Here is a 27,919-nt window from a genome sequence, read left to right as displayed (position 1 = left end):
AAATTAAAAGTGGTGGTTTTTTCTATATATATATATATATATATATATATATATATATATATAGAAAGGAAAACCGCTTCTAAAGCTCTATGTGCGGTAAAGGAATTGCAGACGATGGGCGTCGCCATATTGAAATTCTGCTACGGAGTATTTGGGGCAACCTTAAGATATAAATATATACATAAATTGAGAGAATTATATCCTCCTAATATGAATTTATTTTAGAAATATGACATTATTCTTTATTTTTTAAAAACTTTTTTCTTATAATATTATGACTTCCTTATCGTCGCCTTAAGAACCCAAAATTCAATTTAGCATTGTTATATTTATATTTCTTTTAATTTTGTCCTAGTAGTGAGTATACTGTACTTGAGTCAGTTGTTTTTACTATTTAAAATAATGAGCATTCAGCCATTTGGGATCATATTTATATTAATTGTTTGTCTATGTAAAGTTTCACCTCACCTACCTAATGGAATAACATTGATTGGTCATGATACTATTACTTTATTCTCCAAATATATATTATATTATTTTCACTATTTTCGTACAACTTTATTCTCAAAATATTCTTACTATTTTCATATTGTTTCAACTTTATTATTCTATGACTTTATTCTCGTACAAGTTTTTTTCTTGCGTTATATAGTAATAATTGTATTGCTTTATTTTGGACTTTTTTTGTCGTATGACCTTAAACTTCCATCATAAAATTCTGGCTTCTTAGCTCCCGCATCTCTGTTAACAGTGACGCAGCATGAAGCCAGTTTCAGTGGTGACAAACACAGGTGCCAGATCTCAAAAACTCAAATCTAAAGTCTGTTACTCAGCTTTTCTCTTTGTCTGTTTTCTGCTGCAGCATCTCTTGAAACAGAAGCTGCAGCTCTTGAAGAGGATGAAGATGAGGAGCAGATCTATAATAAGGAGGAAGGCTAGGATGTCCAGGCTGTGGTACTGGTACCAGGTGAGTTCGTGGGCCTGGACCCTCAGGTGTTTGGCTCCTTTGTTCCTCATGGCGAACTCGATCCAGAAGACGGCCTCGTCTCGAGGACTCATGGGTCTGTCATGGTGGATTCTGGACAGTCGCATCACGTTTTCTTTGTATCTGTGGATGAGTTTGTACAAGTGTCTGTCAGTTTTTAAGTAAGTAGGGAGATCGCCACGATAGCAGCCATTTTTAACCCTTTACAACAATTCAAGAGACAATAGCACCTTTTCTCTTTAACAATTTTGAAAATGTGGACTTTTACATTTATGCTTACAAAGCTAAACGTTGTGATTTTTTTTGTGTGTGTGTGTACAGAAATTAGATCATGATTCACTTTGTGATATGCAAATTCATTGGGAGACACTTGTATTGTCGATTTCTTCAAAAACAGAAACTTCTAAGTCGTCCAAATGAACTGATTTGATAATTTCTCAATATCTGTTATTCAAAACGTACGATTTGTCATTAACGACGGCCTTGATTGCATCTCTGAGACTCTCGGTTGTCATGAAGTTCAGGTTCTGAATGACTGCAGCTCCTTTGGCCTCCATGTGCACCATGTTGTCTGGCTGGTCAGCAAACATGGGGATTCCCACCATGGGAACGCCGTGGTAGATGGCCTCATAGATCCCGTTTGTCCCACCGTGAGTGATGAAAGCCTTGGTTTTAGGATGACCTGGTAGAAAACAAAACATGACACTTGTGAGTGTGAGTTAATTTTCAAACTAAAGCCATTGAAGGTCAGCAACGTATAACGATAAAAACTATTTTGTATAGACATTTCAATGGTCTTAGACCAAGCGGTGAGTTGACCCCTGTTTATACTGTACAGGATTTGGCGAATACCGTGTTTTTTTTTTAAACAGTAACTTGGCTTTTATTCATTTTTATTCAATCAATAACTTGAAATGTCAGGTTGACCCCTCATAAACTCTGCAGTAACTTCTGCTGAGCACCTTTCAGTGTTGGCAGCAAAAACAGGCAGTCTGACTGCAAAATATCAACCCAACATTTCTGCTGCCACGGCGTTTGTCTCTGAATGACATGAACTTCACTCACCCAACAGGTCATTCTGAGGGATCCAGCTAAATATCCTGGTGTTGGAACCCAAAGTTTTGGGTTTTTCACCGTTGTATCGCCACAGTACCTACAAACAACACAGAATATTAACAGCTTAACAGAGTTTAAATGTTTTTGATGTTTCAATCCTTGCATAGTGATGAGCCGGGAGGTTTGGAAAATTTGAGTAATGTCATTCATATTGTCAATCAAAATCCTGCTTATAAAAATGGTTAACTTTTCTGAATTTATTGAGTATTTAAACTACTTTATCTTGGGAAAAAAAAATGTCCAACCCTGTGGACATTTTTGTTTTCTTCATCAATCATACCGAGGTTCATTTAAATGGCTGCTTGTATTTGTTTCTTGCTGTTAAAAAGGAGTTTTTCCTTTCCACTACATGCATTCTCAATAAGAGGGATTGCTGTAAAGTCAATGACACAATGTAGGGCTCGCAATAAATAAGTAGCAATATATATTGGATAGACATGTGATCAATAATTATTAACTCAAAACACATTTCTATATGTTGTTAGTTTTATCTTATTTCAAGTTTACTACGCTATTTGCACTAGAAACTAGACCAAAAACACTTGGTAAGATTTTGTGCTTTTGCAGTGAGGTTGGTAGCATAAACTAACTCACTCACTCTTTAGTTGCCTAGCAACAACTTGCTGAGTAATTTGTGGTTACCTAGCAACAATCTGTTTAGCAGCAGTTTAAGGTTTCGCCACTGTGCCTCATACTTGCTTAACAATTAAAAACAGTATTTCAGATATTTAAAACAAAAACAAATGAATAATTATTGATATTGACTGATATAAAATGCTTATCATGATGTTTTTCAGCCATATTGACCAGCGCTATAATTAATTTATTAAGGAGATCCTTTTATATCAAACTACAGCAACCCTATACAAGAGACAGGATATAGTTAACTTTCAGAAAGTGAAAAAAATGTCAAATCTACAGACATTTTTTAAGTTGGAAGCAGTTTATATCGAAAAATTAGATTTTCTTTTGCATATATAAAGGTCAGATAAATTGAACGTTAGATTCTGCTTGTGCCAGTAGTGAATAGTTACCTATGAAGCTAATAAACCTCGAGGAGAGCGTTGGTACCTGTCTGATCAGGGCCAAGTTTGGAAAAGTTGCATCAGACGATAAATGTAGGTCATTGGACATATTACCAACCTTTTGGGGAAGCTGAGCAAGGGCTGAAGCTATTAGGTTTGCCTTCTCTGTAGTTACATTCTTAATCATGGATCCTAAAGTGAAGACCACGATGCCATTCTCTCTAGAGCTCTGCACAAATTCTTCCATGTCCTGAAATATCAGTAAAGTTTTAGTCAGTGTTTTTTTTTATGGAGACAGAATGTGATTCATTTATATTGTTTTAAAAAACTCCTACCTTTGGTAAAGGTTTAGCTGGTTTGCAGTGGATCCCTCCAACAAATTTAAAGTTGGGGAGGAGTGGACGAGGAAAATCAAAATCCCAGTAGGTTCTCAGCAGCCAGATATCAGCTTTACCCATCAACTCACAGGCACTGGTGGGTGTTCCTGATACAATTAGATATTAGATTAGATAAAATACAAAGCATTTTATCTAATAAACTTCCCCTAAAACGATTTCCAAACTTAATGTGCCACGTAAGTGAATACATAGTTCTCCAGGACCTTTGCAGCTGACAGCCATTTTGGTAGGTATGGGAAACGAACTGATGCTATGGAGTTGCTATGGCAACAATAAACAAGCAACTAGCTTGTAAACAATTAAGGATTACAGTTATTAAGTTTTAAACTGTTCTCCCATATTTTCATTTTGTCAGCCTCTCAAAGACGTGGTTCACCTATCCTTTGTGCTGCATTTGCCTACCAAGATGGCGGTTCAGTGGCATGGATAACTTGCGGTTCAGACTTGTGGGTGCTATGTATGTTGAAGATTCTTGTTGAATTGCTCACCTTTGACTTCTGAGTAGTATTCATCAAACATATTCCACATAACATGGTCGATCACGACGTCCTGCAGGGCGTAGAAGAGGACGTTCCACAGTCTCTCTGAGAAGTCCATCTTGTCCGTGAGTTTGCTCATAACTCCAGGGACGAAGGATGGAGGAGCAGGAAGCTGACCACACATCCTCTCCCAGTTATGAGCCACGGAAAAACGTAAAGAAAAGACCAGAGGGATTCCCAACATCTCCGCTGTCAGGTCACTGCCAGGCAGGAGGGGATCAGCAAAGAGCAGGTCATAGTTTTCCTTCTTCAGCTTCTTCATCAGGGTTTCTGATTTCACCACGCCGTCTAGCATCTTAAGACCATTCTGCAGGTCAGTTCTCATAAGATCCATATATTTGATATAAATCTGGAAGTAGTTCATGTGATCTATCTCGTACATAGAGAACTGATTAAACTCCTCCAGAAGATTCTCCATATCCTCTAGTGGAACAGAAACATTAAAAGGTTCGTACTGGAAACGAGACGGTTCGCTGCTGTTCATGAACATCGATGCACTCGGGATCAGGACCGTCACCTGGTGTCCTCTGTCCACCAGTGTTTCCAGTACCAGTTTCATGTTGATCCAGTGGCTGGCTTCAGTGTACCACACCAAAATCTTCCCTCCATTTGAGCTTTTTGCAACACAAAGCAGCAGCAGGATGCAGACGGAGAGACGCAGCTCCATGGTGGCTGTGTGTCTATAGATACACCAGCTGCCGTCTTTTCAACCGGTTCACCTGAAAGATATTTATTAACTAAATGAACTCTGACTCTGTCCTGTTGGTACTGAAGTACAAAAGATAACCGCCTCACCCCTTAAAAACAGCTGGAGGTAAAAGGTTATAACAGATTACTTAGCAGTGAGTGAATCACATATGACCAGGAGGATCTTTATTGAGCCTTTAACTGGCTGTACACTGCAAAAAACACAAAATCTTACAAAGCATTTTAAGTCTGGGTTCTGCTAGGACTGTGCAATAAGTCAACAATATTATATATTGTGATAAACGTGATCAGTATCTATAGATAATACAACTGATAGAATATCACTAATTTCACTGAACTCCGATCCAGAATCACGCAGCATTCTGGGGGATTTAGACAGAGGAAAGGCTTTGGCTGTGTAACCTCTCACAGCTAGCTAAGAAAAGTTGGTGGCATCAACTCACTCGCTTCTTGGTTACCTAGCAACAACTTGTTGAGTAACTTGTGGTTACCTAGCAAAAGCCTGTTGTCCAAGTTGGGCAGCAACAGTTTTAAAATTTTGCTACTTTGTTTCATAACTGTTTAAAAATTTAAAAAACATCGGCTTGGAGTGAAAGGAGAAAATTAGTACAGCAGATCAAGAAGAAACCATAAAACAGTCACACCAATTTGACAATATTTCAAATATATAAAACAAAAACTAATCCAATAATTATTGATATCAACCAACCTTGATATACCATTAAATAATACACAGTGGAATACCTTAAGACTTGCAATGGCGACGTAAAGTAAAAAGCAAAATACGACCCCAAAATCACTAACGAGCTCACCAGGTGCAACTCTGGTCGTCAAGGGGACGAGGCAACCACTAAATCCTGAAAATACCCTATTTTTGAGGATTTTCTGTGTCGTCATAACTTCATGTAGAAACACCATTCAAACTTCATTTTGTAGATACGTCCGTGATCTCTTTTAAAGTGAAGTCAGCACATCGATATGAATTATGGTTTGTCCACAACTTCTTTCTAAGCGACCCAAAGTTTTTGATTTTTTTTTAAAAATCAGAGTGTAAATGCTGCTCCGCTAGAGTGAGAGTCAGAGTGACATTTTGACCCCAAATAATTTTTTAACTCACCTTCACGCTCACAAATATTGCATGATTGGTATGAAACTCGGTCATGACATTGATACGCATGCCTGCTCCAGTCAAATGTTTTCAAAAATTATCTAGCGCTTACGGTTTTCTCTCCAGGTGCTTCAGAGCAAAGTCATGTGCCAGGGTATCAGACAGATCTCACTGATTCACTTCCATGTATTTCTGAAAAATTTCAGACCTTGGCACACACTTTTTTTATCTCATCGCTGTTAATACTGTGAGTGAGGTAGAGATATGAAGGGCGGGATTATTGGAGACGACAAATAGCCCTCTCATACACTTCAAACGGTTTTCAAATATGTATTACGGTTCCCGAACAGGAAAGAGTTGTTTGCAATGCTTTTTTTAGTCAAACTGGCTGGCTCAAACAGAGAATTGTCTCCCCCTGGATGTCTCTCTCACAGCTGGCAGAGAGGATTATTTACCATAGCAACGGAACCCAGAGCAGGGAGAGCTGCTAAGGACTACAAATACGCATCACTGTAGTTCTAACTATGTTAAAACAGAGGAGGACTGAGCTGGCCTTTAGAACTACTTGCTGCTATGGGCTGTATATAACTCATTTAACTCAGTCACTGTTACACATGGGATGAGTTTGGCCCTTTGAAATAAAGCTTACTGAAAATTTCAAAATAAAAGCCCTTGAAAATTTTTACATCAGGTAATTGCTTTTTTGAGCTTCATATGACTGATTTAATCCAATGACTGTTACACATGGGATGACTTTGACCCTTTCAAATGAAGCTTAACAAAAATTTCTAAATAAAAGCCTTGGCAATTTTTACATCATGTAATTGCTCTTTTCGGCTTTATGTGACTGGTTTATCCAAGGCACTCTTACACATTGGATTAGTGTGGGCATTTAATATGAAGCGTACTGCAAATTTCAAAATAAAAGCCTCAATATGCCCCGGCGGTGCAATGATATCATTCTGCATTATCTGTTTCTCTCAGATTAGCCTTTTAGTTTAAATAAGCTATTACCTATTTTTCAGACTTATTAGCCATGTTTAGTATACTTAATGGAGTAAGTAAATGACAGTAAACATTCTAATGATACCCCACATGCTACTGAAAGTATTTATGCTTACATTAGCAAATTTGCTCATTTTTTTTAGCTAATACACTTACTTTATCATACTGAATGTTGCATGTCCAGCTTACTTAACATTCTTGTGATTCTCCACATGCTATTGATTACATTGCAGCTTTCTTTAGCATTGATGCTAATTTTTAGCATCAGAACGCTGGGTCCAAACCGACGGGCACACTTTGGCAGGCCCCAGTTAAATTTCTTCAGGAATTTTCTAGTTTTTTTTATAATATTTTACTACTAAACGTGAAACCTCATTACTATGTGTTCAACACACATAATACACAAGATTTTTATTTCAGGTTTTATTTCAAACATGAATTTGAATTAAAAAATGATTGCCTAATAATGCTACTTCCATGAACAAACTGTTGCTTAGCACTTGATAACTATCAATATGTTAATCTAATATTTGTTTAGAGACATTTTGTGCCATGTTTTCTCTAAATATTTGTGATAGTTGTAAAAGGTTTGGTAGAGATGTTTCAATTAAAACCATGGAAATACATGAGACAAAACCATAGAACTATGCATATTTTAAAGACAATTTTAAGAATACAACACATATTGGTACAACTTTATGTTATGAAATGTCATTTTGTTCAGCCATCAGATTTATTTACTTCAGTCTGTTATTCAGCTTTTCTCTTTGTCTGTTTTCTGCTGCAGCATCTCTTGAAACAGAAGCTGCAGCTCTTGAAGAGGATGAAGATGAGGAGGAGACCAATAATAAGGAGGAAGGCTAGGACGTCCAGGCTGTGGTACTGGTACCAGGTGAGTTCGTGGGCCTGGACCCTCAGGTGTTTGGCTCCTTTGTTTCTCATGGTGAACTCGATCCAGAAGACGGCCTCGTCTCGAGGACTCATGGGTCTGTCATGGTGGATTCTGGACAGTCGCATCGCATTTTCTTTGTATCTGTTGATGGATGAGGAGAAAAAATAACAATCACCTTTTTAAAAAATGTATACAATGGTCTTTGCATCACAGTCCTTTAAAAACAGTTGTTTCCACAGTGCACCTTCTTTTGTGACATTTTTTTTCTTCCACTCCAGGCTGTAATTTGCAAGCATGGCTCTCCCATAAATAACAGATAGTTAGCAGTTGGTATAAAATGTACAGTGTAATTTCATAGTACTGTTTTTCATTATGATTCTGTATTTTTTGTAAATTTCTGTAATTTATTTTTTGGTAAATGTGTAGGTATGATGGCAATCACAAATACTGGTATTCCCATTTGTAATGCACTACTACAAAACGAAGTGTGGTTTGTATCACATTTTCAAACAAATTAATATTTATTGGTATCTTTATTAAACAGCAGAGAAAATGGCAAGACTAAAGATTCTGTCAATACAAACAACTTTGACAGAATAATAGTTTTTTTAATAGCATTAATTGGAATTTATCACGGTGTATGATAAACGGTACAATAAATGGCCAACAATAGCACAAAGTAACTTACAATTTGTCATTGATGACGGTGTTGATTGCATCTCTGAGGGCTTCAGTTGTCATGAAGTTCAAGTTGACAACAACTGCAGCTCCTTTGGCCTCCAGGTGCAGCATGTTGTCTGGCTGGTCAGCGAACGTGGGGATTCCCACCATGGGAACGCCGTGGTAGATGGCCTCATAGATCCCGTTTGCTCCACCATGAGTGATGAAAGCTCTGGTTTTAGGGTGACCTGGTAGAAACCAGTTATAACACATTTATTGTTAATTTGTGTATAACAGTTCAGACACAAAGGCTTTTTGATACACGAAGGCACTCCAGATAAAAATCACATCTTGCTGCAGTTTTATAAACAGTGTTGTTCTAGAAAGTCTGTCCAGACCTTTGTCACACTACCAGTTGCACATCCTGTTCATTGCAGCTTTTTTAATCACTCATTTTTCTTATGTTTTTGCTCATCCTTTAGTGTCATAAACTTCATTTTGACAATGTCTTGTCACTGTAAATTTACCAGTAGACATTATGTTCTGCTGTACCATACTTTTGCTTCAAGCCGTTTGGTCTACTCACCAAGCAGGTCATTTTGGGGCATCCAGTCATAAAGTTTAGTGTTGGTACCCAGAGTGTCTGGTATTTTCCCTCTGTATCTCCATAACACCTGCAGACAGAGAGCATTTCAGTGTGGCTAGAAGAGTCAGTGCTTTAGAGTGACCATCACAAAGCCCCAATCTCAATTCAAACCTGACTCCGTTACACCAGTTCTGTCTGGAGGAATGGGCCAAATGTCCAGCAAACTATTTCTAGAAGTCTGAAGTAATGTCCAAAAGGTTTGACCCAAGCCATGCAGTATTAAAATAATTTTACCAAATATTAAGGAGCTGCCTTCGCTCTTCTGAATTTCAAAGCTGGAGCATTTAACTGTTATTAAAAAAAGTTTTTTCACACATTTGTTAAAACTGTCATTATGTGAAAAAAATCATAGTATGAGACATATATGTGAAAAAAAAAAATCAAGATCCTCTACCTTCTCCCAGTGCTAACTAGAAAATACACAGTATGGCCAGAACCAATCAGAATCAGGCAGAGGACTTTAGCACTGCCAATCACACTCATGTATGCACTACTCAGACCCTCCCAATTGCTCTCTGTTAGCAGAATTAGCCATGAATGATAAAGGTAGTTAGCATGGCCACAGATGATGGTGGATAAACAGTTTTTCTGGAATAGTGAGTTGTTTCTTTGCCATTACAACAGTGAGCAGCAGATACATGAGGCTGATCAACAGCGCCAAGACCGTCCTGGATCTGAGTGGTTGTTTATGCATTAATAATGGCACTGGGAATTTAGGGCATTTAGGAAACAGAAATAGTTTTAGTAATCCTAATTGATTAAATATCAAAAGTTCATTCTGATTTGATGTCAGAGTAAGAAAAAAAAGCTTTTATATTGTATTTTTTATAAAAGCTATTAAAATATCTGGGTTCAACGCTATTCTCAGTTTGGGAAAATTTATCTAAAGTTGACAATAAGTCTGTGCTACTCAGATTATGATGATGAAGCAAGACAGGCTGTACATACTATGGTGTAAAATCCTGATTTCAGCTGACATTTGGAGACCCACTGACCTTCTGTGGAATCTGAGCGAGCGCTGAGGCGATAATGTTCGCTTTCTCTGTGGTCAGGTTCTTTACCATCGATCCTAAAGAGAAAACGACAATCCCAGCATCTCCAGAGCTCTGGACAAACTTTTCCATTTCCTGTAAAATAGTTACATTTTCAGCTTCAGGAAAGTTAGTTGGCTTCAGTCAGAATTGTGTTTGTGATGTGGCTTTGTTTACATCAAGATTTAAGAGTGTTTAATTAAGTTGGTGGATTATAGCTGCACCTTTGGTAAAGGTTTAGCTGGTTTGCAGTGGATCCCTCCAACAAATTTGAAGTTGGGGAGGAGTGGACGAGGAAAATCAAAATCCCAGTAGGTTCTCATCAACCAGATATCAGCTTTACCCATCAACTCACAGGCACTGGTGGGTGTTCCTATTACAGTCGACAATGGAAGGGTTATGATACCTATTTTGACAAAAATATTATCCACATGTCTTTATATTTTTGTGATAATTCTAGATTATTTACCTCTGATTTCAGAGTAATACCTGTCAGCCTCTTTCCACATTGCATATTCCAAGAAAAGGTCTTGCAAAGCGTAGAAGACGACGTTCCACAGTCTCCCTGAGAAATCCATCTTGTCCGTTAGTTTGCTCATTGAACCAGGGACAAAGGAAGGTGGAGCAGGTAGCTGACCGCACAGTCTCTCCCAGTTATTAGCTACTGAGAAACGTAAAGAAAAGACAAGAGGAATGCCCAAAATGTCCGCAGTCAGGTCGCTGCCGGCGAACATCGGATCTGCAAAGAGCAGGTCATAGTTTCCTTCACTCAGCTTCTTCATGATAGTTTCCGATTTCACCACTCCGTCCAAAAATGTAAAAATTATCATCATGTTGCGCTTCATTAAACGTATAAATTTAATGTAAATCTGAACAGGGTTCATGAAGTCCATCTCATACATATTGAAATGTAAGAACTCCTCAATAAATCTTTCCACAACATCCAAGGAGATGTTGACATTAAAAGGTTCGTACTGGAAGCGAGACGGTTCGCTGCTGTTCATAAACAGCGATGTGCTCGGGACCAGGACCGTCACCTGGTGTCCTCTGTCCACCAGTGTTTCCAGTACTGGTTTCATGTTGATCCAGTGGCTGACATCAGTGTACCACACCAGAATCTTCCCTCCATTTGAGCTTTTTGCAGCACAAAGCAGCAGCAGGATGCAGATGGAGAGACGCAGCTCCATGGTGGCTTTGTGACTGTAGATACACCAGCTGTGGTCTTTTTAATAGGTCTACTATACAGATACTTATTAACCACATGAACGATGACCTTCTCCTCTTTGTACCGAATGATGTACCAGGAAAACGATTAAAGAGGTAAGTGTTTATACCTGCAAATGTACAAAAAGGACACTAAGAGATGTTAAAAAAAATTGCAAATCGGTAAATAATTAGCTTGGACATTGAGAATAGTTGAGCCTGGTTATTCAGTATTTAGTTTTTCTTTATCCATCTTTTTGTCTGATTTCTCAAGGATTTTAAAGGTTACCAGATACAACTTGTCACTGCTCAACTTCCAACTGTTACCACATTTTTAAAGGTAATTTTTACTCACAAGTTTATGAGCATGTATATTTGCCCTTGAGTAAAAATATACAATCTCCATTGTGCTTTTGTTTTATATCCGGTGCAAGTGTTTATTTTTTGTTGCTTTTTTGAATGATAATTTGAGATTATTATTATCATTAGCTTATCATTATCAATGAATTTTCCAGGGATATTTGATTTTGTGTCATAGCTGTCTCTCACCTTGAATTTGTCTCTTCAAAATTCTCCTAATAGTTAAGTCACATTCCATGGATATTGTGTTGTTACCTAGCAACCTCAGCCAGCCCAGTGTGTCACTTAGCAACACAAGTGGTCAGTTAGTTTTACCGCTCTATTTGCTGTTCAGCGAGCACTCGAAAAGAAAAGGGTTTTCTTGTTGTTTTGCCATTCGGAAACCGCTTTCTAAATCAGAGCAACACTGCAAGAATGTTTTTGATGAGAGAATGACATTATAATATGATTGAAAGCATAATACACCCTGTTTATAAAAATGCATTTGATAAAACTGATGATCTGTTAAATTTATATAGCATTTTTAATGATCAGCTTTAACTTGGCTTGCGTTACAGTACAATTAAGAAGCTTTTAAATACATTGAAACAATCAATAGATGTTTTTAAAAAAACTTGCTACTGAACATACTCTCCTCACAGATAAGCATAATGGTGGCCTGGTCATGCTTAGGTGAAATGCTTTTTGGCTTTAAAGATGTTTGTATTTGATATTTCAAATGGATATTTATCAGAAAATGTAAACATTAGTCATGATCACACATGTCAATTTTTTTTTAAATTAAGATAGCTCTTAAACAGAAAAGTGCTACAAACACAACTCTCACTTCAATATTTTCATTCAGCTTTTCTCTTTGTCTGTTTTCTGCTACAGCATCTCTTGAAACAGAAGCTGCAGCTCTTGAAGAGGATGAAGATGAGGAGCAGATCTATAATAAGGAGGAAGGCTAGGACGTCCAGGCTGTGGTACTGGTACCAGGTGAGTTCATGTGCCTGGACCCTCAGGTGTTTGGCTCCTTTATTCCTCATGGTGAACTCGATCCAGAAGACGGCCTCGTCTCGAGGACTCATGGGTCTGTCATGGTGGATTCTGGACAGTCGCATCACGTTTTCTTTGTATCTGTTGATGGATGAGGAGAAAAAATAACAATCACTTTTTAAAAAATGTATACAATGGTCTTTGCATCACAGTCCTTTAAAAACAGTTGTTTCTACAGTGCACCTTCTTTTGGGACACTTTTTTTCTGCCACTCCAGGCTGTAATTTGCAAGCATGGCTCTCCCATAAATAACAGATAGTTAGCAGTTGGTATAAAATGTACAGTGTAATTTCATAGTACTGTTTTTCATTATGATTCTGTATTTTCTGTAAATTTCTGTAATTTATTTTTTGGTAAATGTGTAGGTATGATAGCAATCACAAATACTGGTATTCCCATTTGTAATGCACTATTACAAAACGAAGTGTGGTTTGTATCACATTTTCAAACAAATTAATATTTATTGGTATCTTTATTAAACAGTGGAGAAATGGCAAGACTAAAGATTCTGTCAATACAAACAGCTTTGACAGAATAACAGTTTTTTTAATAGCATTAATTGGAATTTATCACGGTGTATGATAAACGGTACAATAAATGGCCAACAATAGCACAAAGTAACTTACAATTTGTCATTGATGACGGTGTTGATTGCATCTCTGAGGGCTTCAGTTGTCATGAAGTTCAAGTTGACAACAACTGCAGCTCCTTTGGCCTCCAGGTGCAGCATGTTGTCTGGCTGGTCAGCGAACGTGGGGATTCCCACCATGGGAACGCCGTGGTAGATGGCCTCATAGATCCCGTTTGCTCCACCATGAGTGATGAAAGCTCTGGTTTTAGGGTGACCTGGTAGAAACCAGTTATAACACATTTATTGTTAATTTGTGTATAACAGTTCAGACACAAAGGCTTTTTGATACACGAAGGCACTCCAGATAAAAATCACATCTTGCTGAAGTTTTATAAACAGTGTTGTTCTAGAAAGTCTGTCCAGACCTTTGTCACACTACCAGTTGCACATCCTGTTCATTGCAGCTTTTTTAATCGCTCATTTTTCTTATGTTTTTGCTCATCCTTTAGTGTCATAAACTTGATTTTGACAATGTCTTGTCACTGTAAATTTACCAGTAGACATTATGTTCTGCTGTACCATACTTTTGCTTCAAGCCGTTTGGTCTACTCACCAAGCAGGTCATTTTGGGGCATCCAGTCATAAAGTTTAGTGTTGGTACCCAGAGTGTCTGGTATTTTCCCTCTGTATCTCCATAACACCTGCAGACAGAGAGCATTTCAGTGTGGCTAGAAGAGTCAGTGCTTTAGAGTGACCATCACAAAGCCCCAATCTCAATTCAAACCTGACTCCGTTACACCAGTTCTGTCTGGAGGAATGGGCCAAATGTCCAGCAAACTATTTCTAGAAGTCTGAAGTAATGTCCAAAAGGTTTGACCCAAGCCATGCAGTATTAAAATAATTTTACCAAATATTAAGGAGCTGCATTCGCTCTTCTGAATTTCAAAGCTGGAGCATTTAACTGTTATTAAAAAAAGTTTTTTCACACATTTGTTAAAACTGTCATTATGTGAAAAAAATCATAGTATGAAAGATCCTCTACCTTCTCCCAGTGCTAACTAGAAAATACACAGTATGGCCAGAACCAATCAGAACCAGGCAGAGGACTTTAGCACTGCCAATCACACTCATGTATGCACTACTCAGACCCTCCCAATTGCTCTCTGTTAGCAGAATTAGCCATGAATGATAAAGGTAGTTAGCATGGCCACAGATGATGGTGGATAAACAGTTTTTCTGGAATAGTGAGTTGTTTCTTTGCCATTACAACAGTGAGCAGCAGATACATGAGGATGATCAACAGCACCAAGACCGTCCTGGATCTGAGTGGTTGTTTATGCATTAATAATGGCACTGGGAATTTAGGGCATTTAGGAAACAGAAATAGTTTTAGTAATCCTAATTGATTAAATATCAAAAGTTAATTCTGATTTGATGTCAGAGTAAGAAAAATTGGCTTTTATATTATATTTTTTATAGAAGCTATTAAAATATCTGGGTTCAACACTATTCTCAGTTTGGGAAAATTTATCTAAAGTTGACAAAAAGTCTGTACTACTCAGATTATGATGATGAAGCAAGACAGGCTGTACATACTATGGTGTAAAATCCTGATTTCAGCTGACATTTGGAGACCCACTGACCTTCTGTGGAATCTGAGCGAGCGCTGAGGCGATAATGTTCGCTTTCTCTGTGGTCAGATTCTTTAACATCGATCCTAAAGAGAAAACAACAATCCCAGCATCTCCGGAGCTCTGGACAAACTTTTCCATTTCCTGTTAAAATAGTTACATTTTCAGCTTCAGGAAAGTTAGTTGGCTTCAGTCAGAATTGTGTTTGTGATGTGGCTTTGTTTACATCAAGATTTAAGAGTGTTTAATTAAATTGGTGGATTATAGCTGCACCTTTGGTAAAGGTTTAGCTGGTTTGCAGTGGATCCCTCCAACACATTTGAAGTTGGGGAGGAGTGGATGAGGAAAATCAAAATCCCAGTAGGTTCTCATCAACCAGATATCAGCTTTACCCATCAACTCACAGGCACTGGTGGGTGTTCCTATTACAGTCGACAATGGAAGGGTTATGACACCTATTTTGACAAAAATATTATCCACATGTCTTTATATTTTTGTGATAATTCTAGATTATTTACCTCTGATTTCAGAATAATACCTGTCAGCCTCTTTCCATATTGCATATTCCAAGACAAGGTCTTGCAAAGCGTAGAAGACGACGTTCCACAGTCTCCCTGAGAAATCCATCTTGTCCGTTAGTTTGCTCATTGAACCAGGGACAAAAGAAGGTGGAGCAGGTAGCTGACCGCACAGTCTCTCCCAGTTATTAGCTATTGAGAAACGTAAAGAAAAGACAAGAGGAATGCCCAAAATGTCCGCAGTCAGGTCGCTGCCGAGGAACAACAGATCTGCAAAGAGCAGGTCATAGTTTCCTTCACTCAGCTTCTTCATGATGGTTTCCGATTTCACCACTCCGTCCAAAAATGTAAAAATTATCATCATGTTGCGCTTCATTAAACGTATAAATTTAATGTAAATCTGAACAGGGTTCATGAAGTCCATCTCATACATATTGAAATGTAAGAACTCCTCAATAAATCTTTCCACAACATCCAAGGAGATGTTGACATTAAAAGGTTCGTACTGGAAGCGAGACGGTTCGCTGCTGTTCATAAACAGTGATGTGCTCGGGACCAGGACCGTCACCTGGTGTCCTCTGTCCACCAGTGTTTCCAGTACTGGTTTCATATTGATCCAGTGGCTGGTATCACTGTACCACACCAGAATCTTCCCTCCATTTGAGCTTTTTGCAGCACAAAGCAGCAGCAGGATGCAGATGGAGAGACGCAGCTCCATGGTGTCTGTGTGACTGTAGATACACCAGCTGTGGTCTTTTTAACAGGTCTACTATACAGATACTTATTAACCACATGAACGATGACCTTCTCCTCTTTGTACCGAATGATGTACCAGGAAAACGATTAAAGAGGTAAATGTTTATACCTGCAAAAGGACAACAAGAGATGTAAAAAAAAATGTGCAAATCGGTAAATAATTAGCTTGGACATTGAGAATAGTTGAGCCTGGTTATTCAGTATTTAGTTTTTCTTTATCCATCTTTTCGTCTGATTTCTCAAGGATTTTAAAGGTTACCAGATACAACTTGTCACTGCTCAACTTCCAACTGTTACCACATTTTTAAAGGTAATTTTTACTCACAAGTTTATGAGCATGTATATTTGCCCTTGAGTAAAAATATACAATCTCCATTGTGCTTTTGTTTTATATCCGGTGCAAGTGTTTGTTTTTTTGTTGCTTTTTTTATGATAATTCGAGATTATTATTAAATTATTATTATCATTATCAATGAATTTTCCAGGGACATAGTCATTTTATAGCACAATCAAGTGGTTATGTTAAGCTATGCTTTTAGTTTAACTGAAATTTGATTTTGTGTCATAGCTGTCTCTCACCTTGAATTTGTCTCTTCAAAATTCTCCTAATAGTTAAGTCACATTCCATGGATATTGAGTTGTTACCTAGCAACCTCAGCCAGCCCAGTGTGTCACTTAGCAACACAATTGGTCAGCTAGTTTTACCTCTCAGGTCATCCTAAAACCAATTTGCTGTTCAGCGAGCACTCGAAAAAAGAAGGGTTTTCTTGTTGTTTTGCCATTCGGAAACCGCTTTCTAAATCAGAACAACACTGCAAGAATGTTTTTGATGAGAGAATGACATTATAATATGACTGAAAGCATAATACACCCTGTTTATAAAAATGCTTTTGATAAAACTGATGCTCTGTTAAATTTATATAGCACTTTTTAATGATCAGCTTTAACTTGGCTTGCGTTACAGTACAATTAAGAAGCTTTTAAATACATTGAAACAAACAAAAGATGTTTTTAAAAATCTTGCTACTGAACATACTCTCCTCACAGATAAGCATAATGGTGGCCTGGTCATGCTTAGGTGAAATGCTTTTTGGCTTTAAAGATGTTTGTATTTGATATTTCAAATGGATATGTATCAGAAAATGTAAACATTAGTCATGATCATCACACATGTAAATTTTTTTTAAATTAAGATAGCTCTTAAGCAGAAAAGTGCTACAAACACAACTCTCACTTCAATATTTTCATTCAGCTTTTCTCTTTGTCTGTTTTCTGCTGCAGCATCTCTTGAAACAGAAGCTGCAGCTCTTGAAGAGGATGAAGATGAGGAGCAGACCAATAATAAGGAGGAAGGCTAGGACGTCCAGGCTGTGGTACTGGTACCAGGTGAGTTCGTGGGCCTGGACCCTCAGGTGTTTGGCTCCTTTGTTCCTCATGGTGAACTCGATCCAGAAGACGGCCTCGTCTCGAGGACTAATGGGTCTGTCATGGTGGATTCTAGACAGTCGCATCACGTTTTCTTTGTATCTGTGGATGGGTTTGTACAAGTGTCTGTCAGTTTTTAAGTCATCAAATAGGGAGATCGCCACGATAGCAGCCATTTTTAAGCAGTTACAACATTTACAAAATGAAGGGGGACACATTGTGAAGAAATAAAAATGTTATTAAAAAATAAATCATAACGATTTGAATAAATTATAAATGTTCATAAATAAATGTGCATCCTAGATATTAGGGGTGCACCAATTTATCAGTCAGCCGATTTATTCATGCCGATTTCCTTAATTTTGGGAGTTCAGTGATCTTATCCACCAATCTTATCTAACTTGGCAGATGTCTAAAAATCAACCACTGTCCTCTTTTGCTCTCATGTGAAAAAGTTTTGACTGATAGACTGGCCCTCCAAGTTACGTCTGCACGTTTATAATTAACAATAGTGATCTCACTGTTGCCAACTCAAAAACTTTCTTGCGACATTGTGCAACATTTCAGACAAACAAATTGTATCAGCCAAAATTGTAATCGGCAAATTAAACTTTTTAAAAGCTTAATCGGCAGATTAAGCTCTAACCATCTGTGGCAGATCGATAGAAAACTGCAGTCACTGCACCCCTAGTATAAATTGGTGTATATTTAAATGCTTTCAAAGCTTTGTCTTTTACATTGTATTTTTGATTTCCAGGAATGCAAGAAAACGGTTTAATTATTATAGACATAATCAAAATAGTAAAAAATAAAATGAAGTACTCACGATTTGTCATTGATGATGGTGTTGACAGCGTCTCTCAGGCTCTCAATAGTCATAAAGTTCAGTTTAACAGTAACTGCAGCTCCTTTAGCCTCCATATGCACCATGTTGTCTGGCTGGTCACCAAACATGGGGATTCCCACCATGGGAACGCCGTGGTAGATGGCCTCATAGATCCCGTTTGTTCCACCGTGAGTGATGAAAGCCTTGGTTTTAGGATGACCTGAGAGAAACCAAGGTTATTAAATTTGTGTTGTTTATTTTTCATGGTGTAATAATAATGGAGGCGGCAGCTCTGAATAAAAGCAAGTCATGGCTTTATAAAATAGTTTTATCAGCTTCTTTTTGTATTGGCATAAATGTGAGCAAACAGAAAATCTGATATTTATCATCATTGTCTAACTTTAGATTTTTGTCTAGGCTTTTATTCTTGTCTTAAACCTTAGAAAAAGCTGTTTTTTACAGTTTTGGAAATAGAAACAATATTATTGAGGTTTTTCCAGAAAGTGCTTTTTCCTCCCACCAAAGCACAAAATCAGCCATTTTAATTTTTATTGACATCCTACTGGTCAAAGACTGTGGTGATATTGTGGTTTCTTTTATGCTTTTTGAGTTGGCTCCAGCCTTTGATTCATTTCACCAGAAAATAACTGATCTCACCTGGATAATCAAACAATAGTTGTATTATTACAAGATTCTACCCTCAGCTGGTTGGAGTGAAATAAGTTTTCTTTTAGTTTTATCCTTTCATCATCATTCTTGTGGGGTGCCACTGGGCTCCGTTCTTGGCACTCTTCTTTTTACATTGTATGTACTTTCCTTAGGCTCTATTTTAAATAATCTAAGATCTTGATATTATGACATGATGATGACGGCACTTAAAACAAAACGCCCGTTTCAACGACTCGACCTGTAACTTATGTTGTGAAGAGAGCTACAACTACTCCAATTCATTCTATGTTGGTTATCTAACTGTGCAAGTATTATGTTATGCTTTTTTAAATAGTTGTTTAAGAAATGATGCTTGTGTTTACTCACCCAGCAGGTCATTCTGGGGAATCCAGTCATAAACTCTTGTATTGGAACCCAGAGTTTGAGGTTTTTCTCCGCTGTATCTCCAGAGCACCTATAAATATTTAAAATAATTTATAACTGAATTTTTTAGTACAACTTGAGAAAATCAGACAGTTAAACTTTGCTCTTTTTATAAGAAGCTGATGAAATGATAAATATTCAGAATTTACATAGCGCTATGCTAGTCACTCCGGTGTATCAATGTGTTTTATACTAGAGTCATTTTTATCCATTTCTATTTGAATTGACTGCATGCACATATTCATGTCAAATGCCACAGATGGATAGAAAAACAACTTGGGTTATACTCATTAAAAGCTGAATTTAGCTGCTTGGAAGTTTAAATAATCAATTCTTGACCTTTTGTGGGATCTGAGCGAGGGCCGATGCGATCATGTTCGCTTTCTCTGTGGTCAGGTTCTTGACCATCGATCCTAAAGAGAAAACAACGATACCAGCATCTCCAGAGCTCTGGACAAACTTTTCCATTTCCTGCAAAATAGTTATTCACATTTCATAAACCATTTAGTTGACCCTTACTCAGACTTATGTGGGTAGATAAACCTACTTTGCATCAGGAATATTGTTGTGATGTAATGGGGTTTAAAGTGGTGGATTATAACTGCACCTCTGGTAAAGGTTTAGCTGGTTTGCAGTGGATCCCTCCAATGAATTTGAAGTTGGGGAGGAGTGGACGAGGAAAATCAAAATCCCAGTAGGTTCTCAGCAGCCAGATATCAGCCTTACCCATCAACTCACAGGCACTGGTGGGTGTTCCTGTTTTGCAGTGGACGAGTAAGACATGGACATGTTAATCTTAAATTACACTGAAGGCTTTTAAGCTTTATTTGACATTATATAATACATATAGTTTGTTTCTTTGCTGGGATTCTTTATAATTTGCTTACCTCTGACTTCAGAGTAATATTTGTCAACTTCTTTCCAAATAAACTGGTTCATTACGACGTCCTGCAGAGCGTAGAAGAGGACGTTCCACAGTCTCTCTGAGAAATCCATCTTGTCTGTGAGTTTGCTCATAGCAGCCGGGACGAAGGACGGTGGAGCAGGAAGCTGACCACACATTCTTTCCCAATTATGAGCCATGGAAAACCGCAAAGAGTAGACGAGAGGAATGTCCAAAATGTCCGCAGTCAGATCGCTGCCAGGATAGACGGGATCAGAAAAAAGCACATCGTAGTTTCCCTCCTTCAGCTTCTTCATGATTGTTTCTGATTTTACAACTCCATCCAACATACTGAAAGAAACATTGATGTTGTTCTTTATCAGTTCTATAAATCTAATGTAAATCTGAAAATAGCCCATAAAATCCATCTCGTAAATGCCGAAGTGAAGAAACTCCTGAACAAACTTTTCCACATCCTTCAGGGAGACAGAGATGTTAAAAGGTTCGTACTGGAAGCGAGACGGTTCGCTACTGTTCATGAACATCGACGCACTCGGGATCAGGACCGTCACCTGGTGTCCTCTGTCCACCAGTGTTTCCAGTACCGGCTTCATATTGATCCAGTGGCTGGCTTCAGTGTACCACACCAAAATCTTCCCACCATTTGTGCCTTTTGCAGCACAAAGCAGCAGCAGGACGCTGACAAAGAGACGCAGCTCCATGGTGGCTGTGTGACTGTAGAAAACCAGACACACAGCCTGGTTTTTATGAGCTTTACCTCAAAGATACTGATTAACTAAATGAACTCTGACTTATTTCTCTTTGTACCTAATGATGTAAGATAACAGTCGTCCATTTACCTCTTTAGTAGATTTCCTGGGTTGAGCCTAAGCAAACAGAGAAAGTTCAGAAAAATGTGATTCACATTGGTGTTGTTTGGAATTTAGTTAATATACTGTAATGCACAGTTTGGCATTAAAAATGAATGAAATGGGATTCCTTTAATTTACCAGGATGAATTGTTAAAACCCAGCATTCTTGGAGTAAATTAATATAATTTCATGCTAACTTTAACTGACATGTCAATATAGTTATTATATGCAAACTATCCATCCATCCATCGTCTGTACACCCTTCGTCCCTAATGGGGTCGGGAGGGTTGCTGGTCCCTATCTCCAGCTGCGTTCCGGGCGAGAGGCGGGGTTCACCCTGGACAGGTCGCCAGTCTGTCGCAATATGCAAACTAATGCCTTGTTAATTTAATGGAAGCCACATCACTGTATTTGCACCTTAAGGAGGACCTAAGGCATCTTCAAACTACCTATTACTACCAGTCTACCATCACCTATAGTCATCTTCCTACTACTACCTGTCCTCTCCTTCATCTTTTCAACCAGGAGTAACATCTCCCCATTTTCTTGTGTTCTTGAGATCATATTTCAACATTTGTCTAATTTTGTTGTAATTCTGAAACAAAAAGGGAAAATAAACCTAGAAATAAGAAGTTATTTTCTAACAGACCCTGATACTACTTCTCAGTCTCTACTCTCTAAGTTGTGATATAAGCAGTGTGATTATTTAAAAATAAAAATAATAAAACCAGTGGTTATTTTAAAATGTTTTATTTCCCATGTCTCCTTTTTCTTGTCTGGGTAAAGGGTTAAATTCAGTCAATAACAAAAACCCAGTGTAGATATATGTGCATTTCAGGAGATGGTTGTGAAAAGATAAATAAAATAGATCGTCTTATTACTATTATTTCATTGGATTATTTCTGCTGTGTCTGAAAAGTATGAGCAAATACAGCTTCAGTTTTACAGTTTTGCTACACAGATACGCCACTGGAGGGCGCTGTGTGTGCAGAGGTACCAATCAACAGCAGGCAGACGCGCGGTAGAATAAATCCTGCCAACGGCTGTTCCAAATATGCACCTCCGACCTGTCTATATTAACCAAACAGATGGATTGTATGTCTCTATTATTAATCATTTCAGGTAGAACTTCTATAAAAAGGTTGATAAAACTGTGAGGAGCTGACCGATGACGAGTTGGCTCTAACACTTGTGTTAAACACAGTGCTAACGGCTAACTAGCTAAGGTACAAATGCTGGGTTACATTTAGTTTATGCCTAAAGTGTACACTGAGTAATGCTCAAAGAGCTATTTTACTTCGATTATTTGTACATGCGATTCAGTTAATGCGTTTATTAGTGTGAGAAATCCAGTTAGGAGGAGCTTTGGGTAAATACTGAATTGTATGAGGAGACTAATGGCTGCCACTGGAGATTCAAGGTATGCATAAAAGAGTCAAAATAACTCCAGGTATGCTTTTGATAAGGAAATAACATACCATAATGTTAAGTTTAAAGACTATTTTGAATAATACCCCATTTTATAAGGATGTAAGTGGAAAAAAGTGACGCTCTGTGAACATTTTATATATATAACTTTTTATTGATCAGATCAAAGTACATTACAGTACAAAAAAAAAAAACTTAATACATGTACATACTTAAACACATGTAGGAAAATAAGTCCTACATGTGCTAATAAACACTGTTTTGTAATTAAAAATGTTTACCTCTGAAAAAGAAAAGTGACTCACCAAACATAAATTAATATTCAGTTTGGAAAACACCAGAACAGGAAAACTCACTTGTGTTTTTTCATTCAGCTTTTCTTTTTGTCTGTTTTCTGCTGCAGCATCTCTTGAAACAGAAGCTGCAGCTCTTGAAGATGATGAAGATGAGGAGCAGATCTATAATAAGGAGGAAGGCTAGGACGTCCAGGCTGTGGTACTGGTACCAGGTGAGTTCGTGGGCCTGGACCCTCAGGTGTTTTGCTCCTTTGTTTCTCATGGTGAACTCGATCCAGAAGACGGCCTCGTCCTGAGGACTCATGGGTCTGTCATGGTGGATTCTGGACAGTCGCATCGCATTTTCTTTGTAGCTGTTAATGGATGAGGGGAAAAAAATTAAAGAACTTGGGATATTTTACTAAGTTTAATGAATGGTTGCTTCCAAGTTAGCGTTTGTGAAAATGATGGTTGGTTTTTGCGTGTTTATTTACCAAAAAACCCCACAAACTTTATGTTATAGTTTTCTCATTAAGAAATTTTTCTTCTTTATCAAAGTCTCAGAAAGTGAAAATTTTGCCTCCAAATCTAAGAAGTATTTATTTGAATTATCATTCTGATGGAGGTGGACTGATTGATCAAAAATATTGATAAGATCAATACCAAGTCAGTATTGATCAGTATAGGATTTATACTTTAATTTCAGGTTTCCTCTTGAAATTTAATTTAATTTTTATATATTAGTTTCTCACATCTACTTCACAAACAATTTTCTTTTGATTTGCACTTTGTTTTAAGAATAAATAATCACTAATTTGTTTTTCTATTGTATGTTTATTATGTTAATATATTAAAGTATTTTATCAACAAGAAGATACCTACAAAACATGTTACAATTTTGTCCAAATTCTGTCCTACTTTGTAACAAACTAATTCAAAAAACAGAAGTTTGAAAATATGTCAAACCTAAATCCTAAAAAAAAAATTTATCGGTGATAGTGCCCCTGTTATTTGCTTGGTTTTGGATTGATACTAAAATAGAGTCACATAGGTTCTGCCTGAACCAGAAGGCCAAAATGCTGAATTTTGGCCATAGAGTCATGACCTCATGACTCTATGGCCATCATTCTACCCAATAAGGATAAATAAAGCGTGTTTTGTTACCATAAATATGATAGTTACCACATAAGTAAAGAAAATAACTTACGATTTGTCATTGATGACCATGTTCAGGGCATCTCTGAGGCTCTCAGTTGTCATAAAGTTAAATTTAACACTAACTGCAGCTCCTTTGGCCTCCATGTGCAGCATGTTGTCTGGCTGGTCAGCAAACATGGGGATTCCCACCATGGGAACGCCGTGGTAGATGGCCTCATAGATCCCGTTTGCTCCACCATGAGTGATGAAAACTTTTGTTTTAGGGTGACCTGAAAACAACGTTATCAAACATTCATTATTAATTATCTTGAAAACTGTGCTGTATCAAATCAAAGTTAGGATTGTATAAAGCAGATTTTATAAATAACAGTAACTACATATATTTGCATTTTTTCCTGAGGTATTTCTATTCATCAAAATAATTAATATTCCATAATTCATAATCTTATGAAAAAATATTTTCAGTTGGACCATTTGGAAATTAATCAAGTTAGCAGTGTCGCAACTGCTCTTGCAGTGTAGTTTTTCCTGTATCCAATTTATTTTTATTTTGGCATAAATTATTCTACAGTGTTGTGGATGCTGTTATTTACCCACCCAGCAGGTCGTTCTGTGGGATCCAGTCGTATATTCTGGTGTTTGAACCCAGAGTCTGGGGTTTCTGGCCACTGTATCTCCACAGCACCTAAAAATGGTCAAACAGGTTTTTTGTAGAGGGTTGAGCAATGGCGACAGGAAAAGGTTTTTTTTAAACAGTATCGCAAATCAGAAGTATTCTTAGCTGTCTTATTTCTTTTATATTGTATACATGCAACTTTTTATCAGTAGAGGGCACTATTTGCAGGTCTGCCAGGAGTAATGTAGTTCTAGGTCTGAGCATGCCATAACATTAACTGCCAAAATGTTAATCACTATGAGAAGACGAAATGCGTTTGTCTGTTTGGTTATTTTAATTTAAGACAACATTTTCTTTTATGAATAACTTTTTTAATTATGTTGGTACAATATTTTTCAGGTTTTTTTTTTTTGGTTTTTTTTAAAAAGGTGATTCTTCTCTATTTTAATATTTGCAGGTTTTATTTCCTATCTTTGTGAGTATTCAAGACACTTTTGATTGTATTTGTTGGAAATGGATCTCAGAATAAATGATCTCTGGCCGGGTCAACATGGCAGGTTCTGTCGCCTCCGTGATTCACTGTGTACTGGCTACACATTGCTCTGCAGCCACATTGCCACTTGCTGCTGACCCAGACATCCCCTCTCTGACTTTTGATGCCAGCAACACAACAAATCTTGATGTCTGGGATAACCTACATTGGAGCTTTTAGAAGAGGGGCATGCTGCCTGTGGAGGGCGCCAGAGCTCTTCAGCGGGAGCCATTTGAGGGGAAACGATAAACCAGAACAAGTAAATGCAATCATTTAGTCAACTTCACTAAGGCTATGCTTTGAAGAGACAAAATGTATAGATCTTTAGGACCTAGAGCTGTGATCAGTAAGGAGAAAGAATCTGGGCTAAGAAAATAAAAGGAAGTTTGAAGTTGATTGTTTAGGTTTGGGTTGGATCTGAAGATGCTCCACTGACAGTGTGGTCTGCCAAACCCTGGGAACTTTTTGACAAGACACTAGATGAACTGCGATCACAGCAGAAAGCAGGTCATACTCTTAACACACTCTTAAATGACAAGGCAACTGAAGAATGAAGTGCTACACATAGCTAAAGCAGGTAAACCCCATGACATCAGTGAAACATGTATGAATGGAACATCAACTCACCATCACTTTGAAAACCTCTGATTTACATATTTAAAAGTTGGCTAAATAAACTCTACAAGTCCTCAACACATGATCATTTATCTGGATCTTCTTGACCTTTTGTGGAAGCTGAGCAAGAGCTGAGGCGATCATGTTCGCTTTCTCTGTGGTGAGGTTCTTAACCATCGATCCTAAAGAGAAGACAACAATCCCAGCATCTCCAGAGCTCTGGACAAACTTTTCCATTTCCTGAAAAATAGTATTTTTGGTCATTGAGCCAAGTTAGTTAGTTTTAAATTCAGAATTTTGTTGGCTGATTATTTGAATTGATGGATTACAACCCCACCGCTGGTAAAGGTTTAGCTCGTTTGCAGTGGATCCCTCCAACAAATTTAAAGTTGGGGAGGAGTGGACGAGGAAAATCAAAATCCCAGTAGGTTCTCATCAACCAGATATCCGCCTTACCCAGCATCTTACAGTGGTTAACTGGTGTTCCTATTATAGTGGACACATAGCAATAAACAAAAGATTTAGAAGCTTTCATGGTAATTTAAAAAATTTGAATACTCAAAAATACTAATGGGACACTTACCTGTGACTTCAGAATAATATTTGTCAATATCTTTCATCATGAACTGGTTTATTACGATGTCTTGCAGAGCATAGAAGAGAACGTTGAACAATCTCTCTGAGAAATCCATCTTGTCTGTGAGTTTACTCATAGCAGCCGGGACGAAGGACGGTGGAGCAGGAAGCTGACCACACATCCTCTCCCAGTGGTGAGCCAAGGAAAAACGCAAAGAAAGAACAAAAGGAATTCCCAGAATTTCTGCAGTCAGGTCATAGCCAGGGTAGATCGGATCAGCAAATAGCAGGTCGTAGTTTCCCTCCTTCAGCTTCTTCATGATGGGTTCTGATTTCACAACGCCATCCAAAAACTTTAAAGAAATGTTCATGTTGTTCTTTAATAAATCTGTAAATTTAATGTAAATCTGAATGGGGTTCATAAAATCCATCTCATAAATGGAGAAGTGAAGAAGATCATCAAAAGCCTTTTCTATATCTTTTACTGAGACGTCGACGTCAAAAGGTTCGTACTGGAAGCGAGACGGTTCGCTGCTGTTCATGAACATCGACGCACTCGGGACCAGGACCGTCACCTGGTGTCCTCTGTCCACCAGTGTTTCCAGTACCAATTTCATGTTGATCCAGTGGCTGGCTTCAGTGTACCACACCAAAATCTTCCCTCCATTTGAGTTTTCTGCACCACAAAGTAGCAGCAGGACGCAGACAGAGAGACGCAGCTCCATGGTGGCTGTGTGTCTGTAGGTAAACCAGCTGTGGTCTTTTTAACAGCTTTACTTTAAAGATACTCATTAACTAAATGAACTTTGACTTTCTGCTCGTTGTACAGAATAATGCATGATAAGAGTTCACCCCTGGAAAGCTTTTATTAAGGCAAAAGGTAACGACTGCAAAGATAACTTTATGTCTTTATGTAGACACACCCAGTGCCATTTCTAACCTTTTGGCCGCTCCAAGCACAAATGTTTTGCAGTGTGTTGTTGTTGCGCAACACCTCTGCCCTTTCTCTCTCTCTACTCTCACTCTACTTCACTTTAGCTAAGAACTTGCTTGAGCACTGCTTCCTCATGGACCCCTTTCTTCATTAGTAGTACTGTGTTGCAGTTCAGTACTTACTTTACAAACTCTCAGGCGTTGAATCTCAGCTTGATCCCCGTGGCTGCAGGCCGATCCTGAGATTTAATCCAAACTCTCTGCCCTGTTTTCAACGACACTTTGAGCTGCAACTTACCCTTTCTTTCTCTGGCAAAAAGGGGAAGTGTCTTCGCCTCCCTGCTTTCTGTGACGTGAACGGAGTTCCTCTGCAGGGGAAGACCTGCTCTTCTAGCAGCTGTCACTGTTACACTGAGTCCATCAGCACCAAGAGGTACTTCTCACCTCTCTTTCATGTTATCCCCATTGGGTCTGCTACATCCATGCAGACTGAACCCC

At 38.0% G+C, this 27,919-nt stretch overlaps 3 protein-coding genes across 8 annotated transcripts; all 3 read right to left on the bottom strand.

Moving 5' to 3' along the window:
- Window positions 1-53: 53 nt before the first annotated feature.
- Window positions 54-11,897, bottom strand: LOC122828693 (UDP-glucuronosyltransferase 2A2-like). 3 transcript variants are annotated; one of them, XM_044112493.1, is made up of 8 exons: window positions 11,866-11,897; window positions 10,583-11,447; window positions 4,013-4,639; window positions 3,462-3,610; window positions 3,245-3,376; window positions 2,051-2,138; window positions 1,448-1,667; window positions 54-1,108 (listed from the first exon to the last, which is right to left on the bottom strand). In XM_044112493.1, the coding sequence occupies exons 2-8, from the start codon at window positions 11,298-11,300 to the stop codon at window positions 826-828; spliced, it is 2,217 nt and encodes a 738-aa protein (XP_043968428.1). In that variant the 5' UTR covers window positions 11,301-11,447; window positions 11,866-11,897; the 3' UTR covers window positions 54-825. The 3 variants fall into 3 exon arrangements, with proteins under 3 accessions (XP_043968428.1, XP_043968426.1, XP_043968427.1); XM_044112491.1 differs by lacking the exons at window positions 54-1,108; window positions 1,448-1,667; window positions 2,051-2,138; ... (1 more) ...; window positions 3,462-3,610; window positions 4,013-4,639 and adding exons at window positions 7,349-7,917; window positions 8,465-8,684; window positions 9,023-9,110; window positions 10,078-10,209; window positions 10,338-10,486 and having other exon boundaries at window positions 10,583-10,777; window positions 11,866-11,887; XM_044112492.1 differs by lacking the exons at window positions 54-1,108; window positions 1,448-1,667; window positions 2,051-2,138; ... (2 more) ...; window positions 4,013-4,639; window positions 11,866-11,897 and adding exons at window positions 7,349-7,917; window positions 8,465-8,684; window positions 9,023-9,110; window positions 10,078-10,209; window positions 10,338-10,486 and having other exon boundaries at window positions 10,603-10,757.
- Window positions 11,898-12,277: 380 nt separating this feature from the next.
- LOC122828696 (UDP-glucuronosyltransferase 2A2-like) lies at window positions 12,278-16,349 on the bottom strand. 3 transcript variants are annotated; one of them, XM_044112497.1, is made up of 7 exons: window positions 16,239-16,263; window positions 15,435-16,157; window positions 15,190-15,338; window positions 14,929-15,060; window positions 13,899-13,986; window positions 13,341-13,560; window positions 12,278-12,795 (listed from the first exon to the last, which is right to left on the bottom strand). In XM_044112497.1, the coding sequence occupies exons 2-7, from the start codon at window positions 16,150-16,152 to the stop codon at window positions 12,513-12,515; spliced, it is 1,590 nt and encodes a 529-aa protein (XP_043968432.1). In that variant the 5' UTR covers window positions 16,153-16,157; window positions 16,239-16,263; the 3' UTR covers window positions 12,278-12,512. The 3 variants fall into 3 exon arrangements, with proteins under 3 accessions (XP_043968432.1, XP_043968431.1, XP_043968434.1); XM_044112496.1 differs by having other exon boundaries at window positions 15,435-16,349; XM_044112499.1 differs by lacking the exon at window positions 16,239-16,263 and having other exon boundaries at window positions 15,455-15,611.
- A 751-nt stretch (window positions 16,350-17,100) lies between these two features.
- LOC122828692 (UDP-glucuronosyltransferase 2A2-like) lies at window positions 17,101-27,737 on the bottom strand. Of its 2 annotated transcripts, XM_044112490.1 has the most exons (7): window positions 26,492-27,584; window positions 20,421-21,043; window positions 20,141-20,289; window positions 19,873-20,004; window positions 19,477-19,564; window positions 18,442-18,661; window positions 17,101-17,717 (listed from the first exon to the last, which is right to left on the bottom strand). In XM_044112490.1, exons 1-7 carry the CDS (start codon window positions 27,211-27,213, stop codon window positions 17,435-17,437), a joined length of 2,217 nt encoding a protein of 738 aa, XP_043968425.1. In that variant the 5' UTR covers window positions 27,214-27,584; the 3' UTR covers window positions 17,101-17,434. The 2 variants fall into 2 exon arrangements, with proteins under 2 accessions (XP_043968425.1, XP_043968424.1); XM_044112489.1 differs by lacking the exons at window positions 17,101-17,717; window positions 18,442-18,661; window positions 19,477-19,564; ... (1 more) ...; window positions 20,141-20,289; window positions 20,421-21,043 and adding exons at window positions 22,846-23,365; window positions 24,199-24,418; window positions 24,747-24,834; window positions 26,021-26,152; window positions 26,250-26,398 and having other exon boundaries at window positions 26,496-27,737.
- Between the last annotated feature and the right edge of the window lie 182 nt (window positions 27,738-27,919).

This window comes from Gambusia affinis, linkage group LG03 (genome assembly GCF_019740435.1).
Source record: "Gambusia affinis linkage group LG03, SWU_Gaff_1.0, whole genome shotgun sequence".
NCBI lineage: Eukaryota > Metazoa > Chordata > Actinopteri > Cyprinodontiformes > Poeciliidae > Gambusia > Gambusia affinis.
The sequence above is the reverse complement of the archived record's forward strand: the minus strand, read 5'-3'. Positions and strand labels throughout refer to the sequence as shown.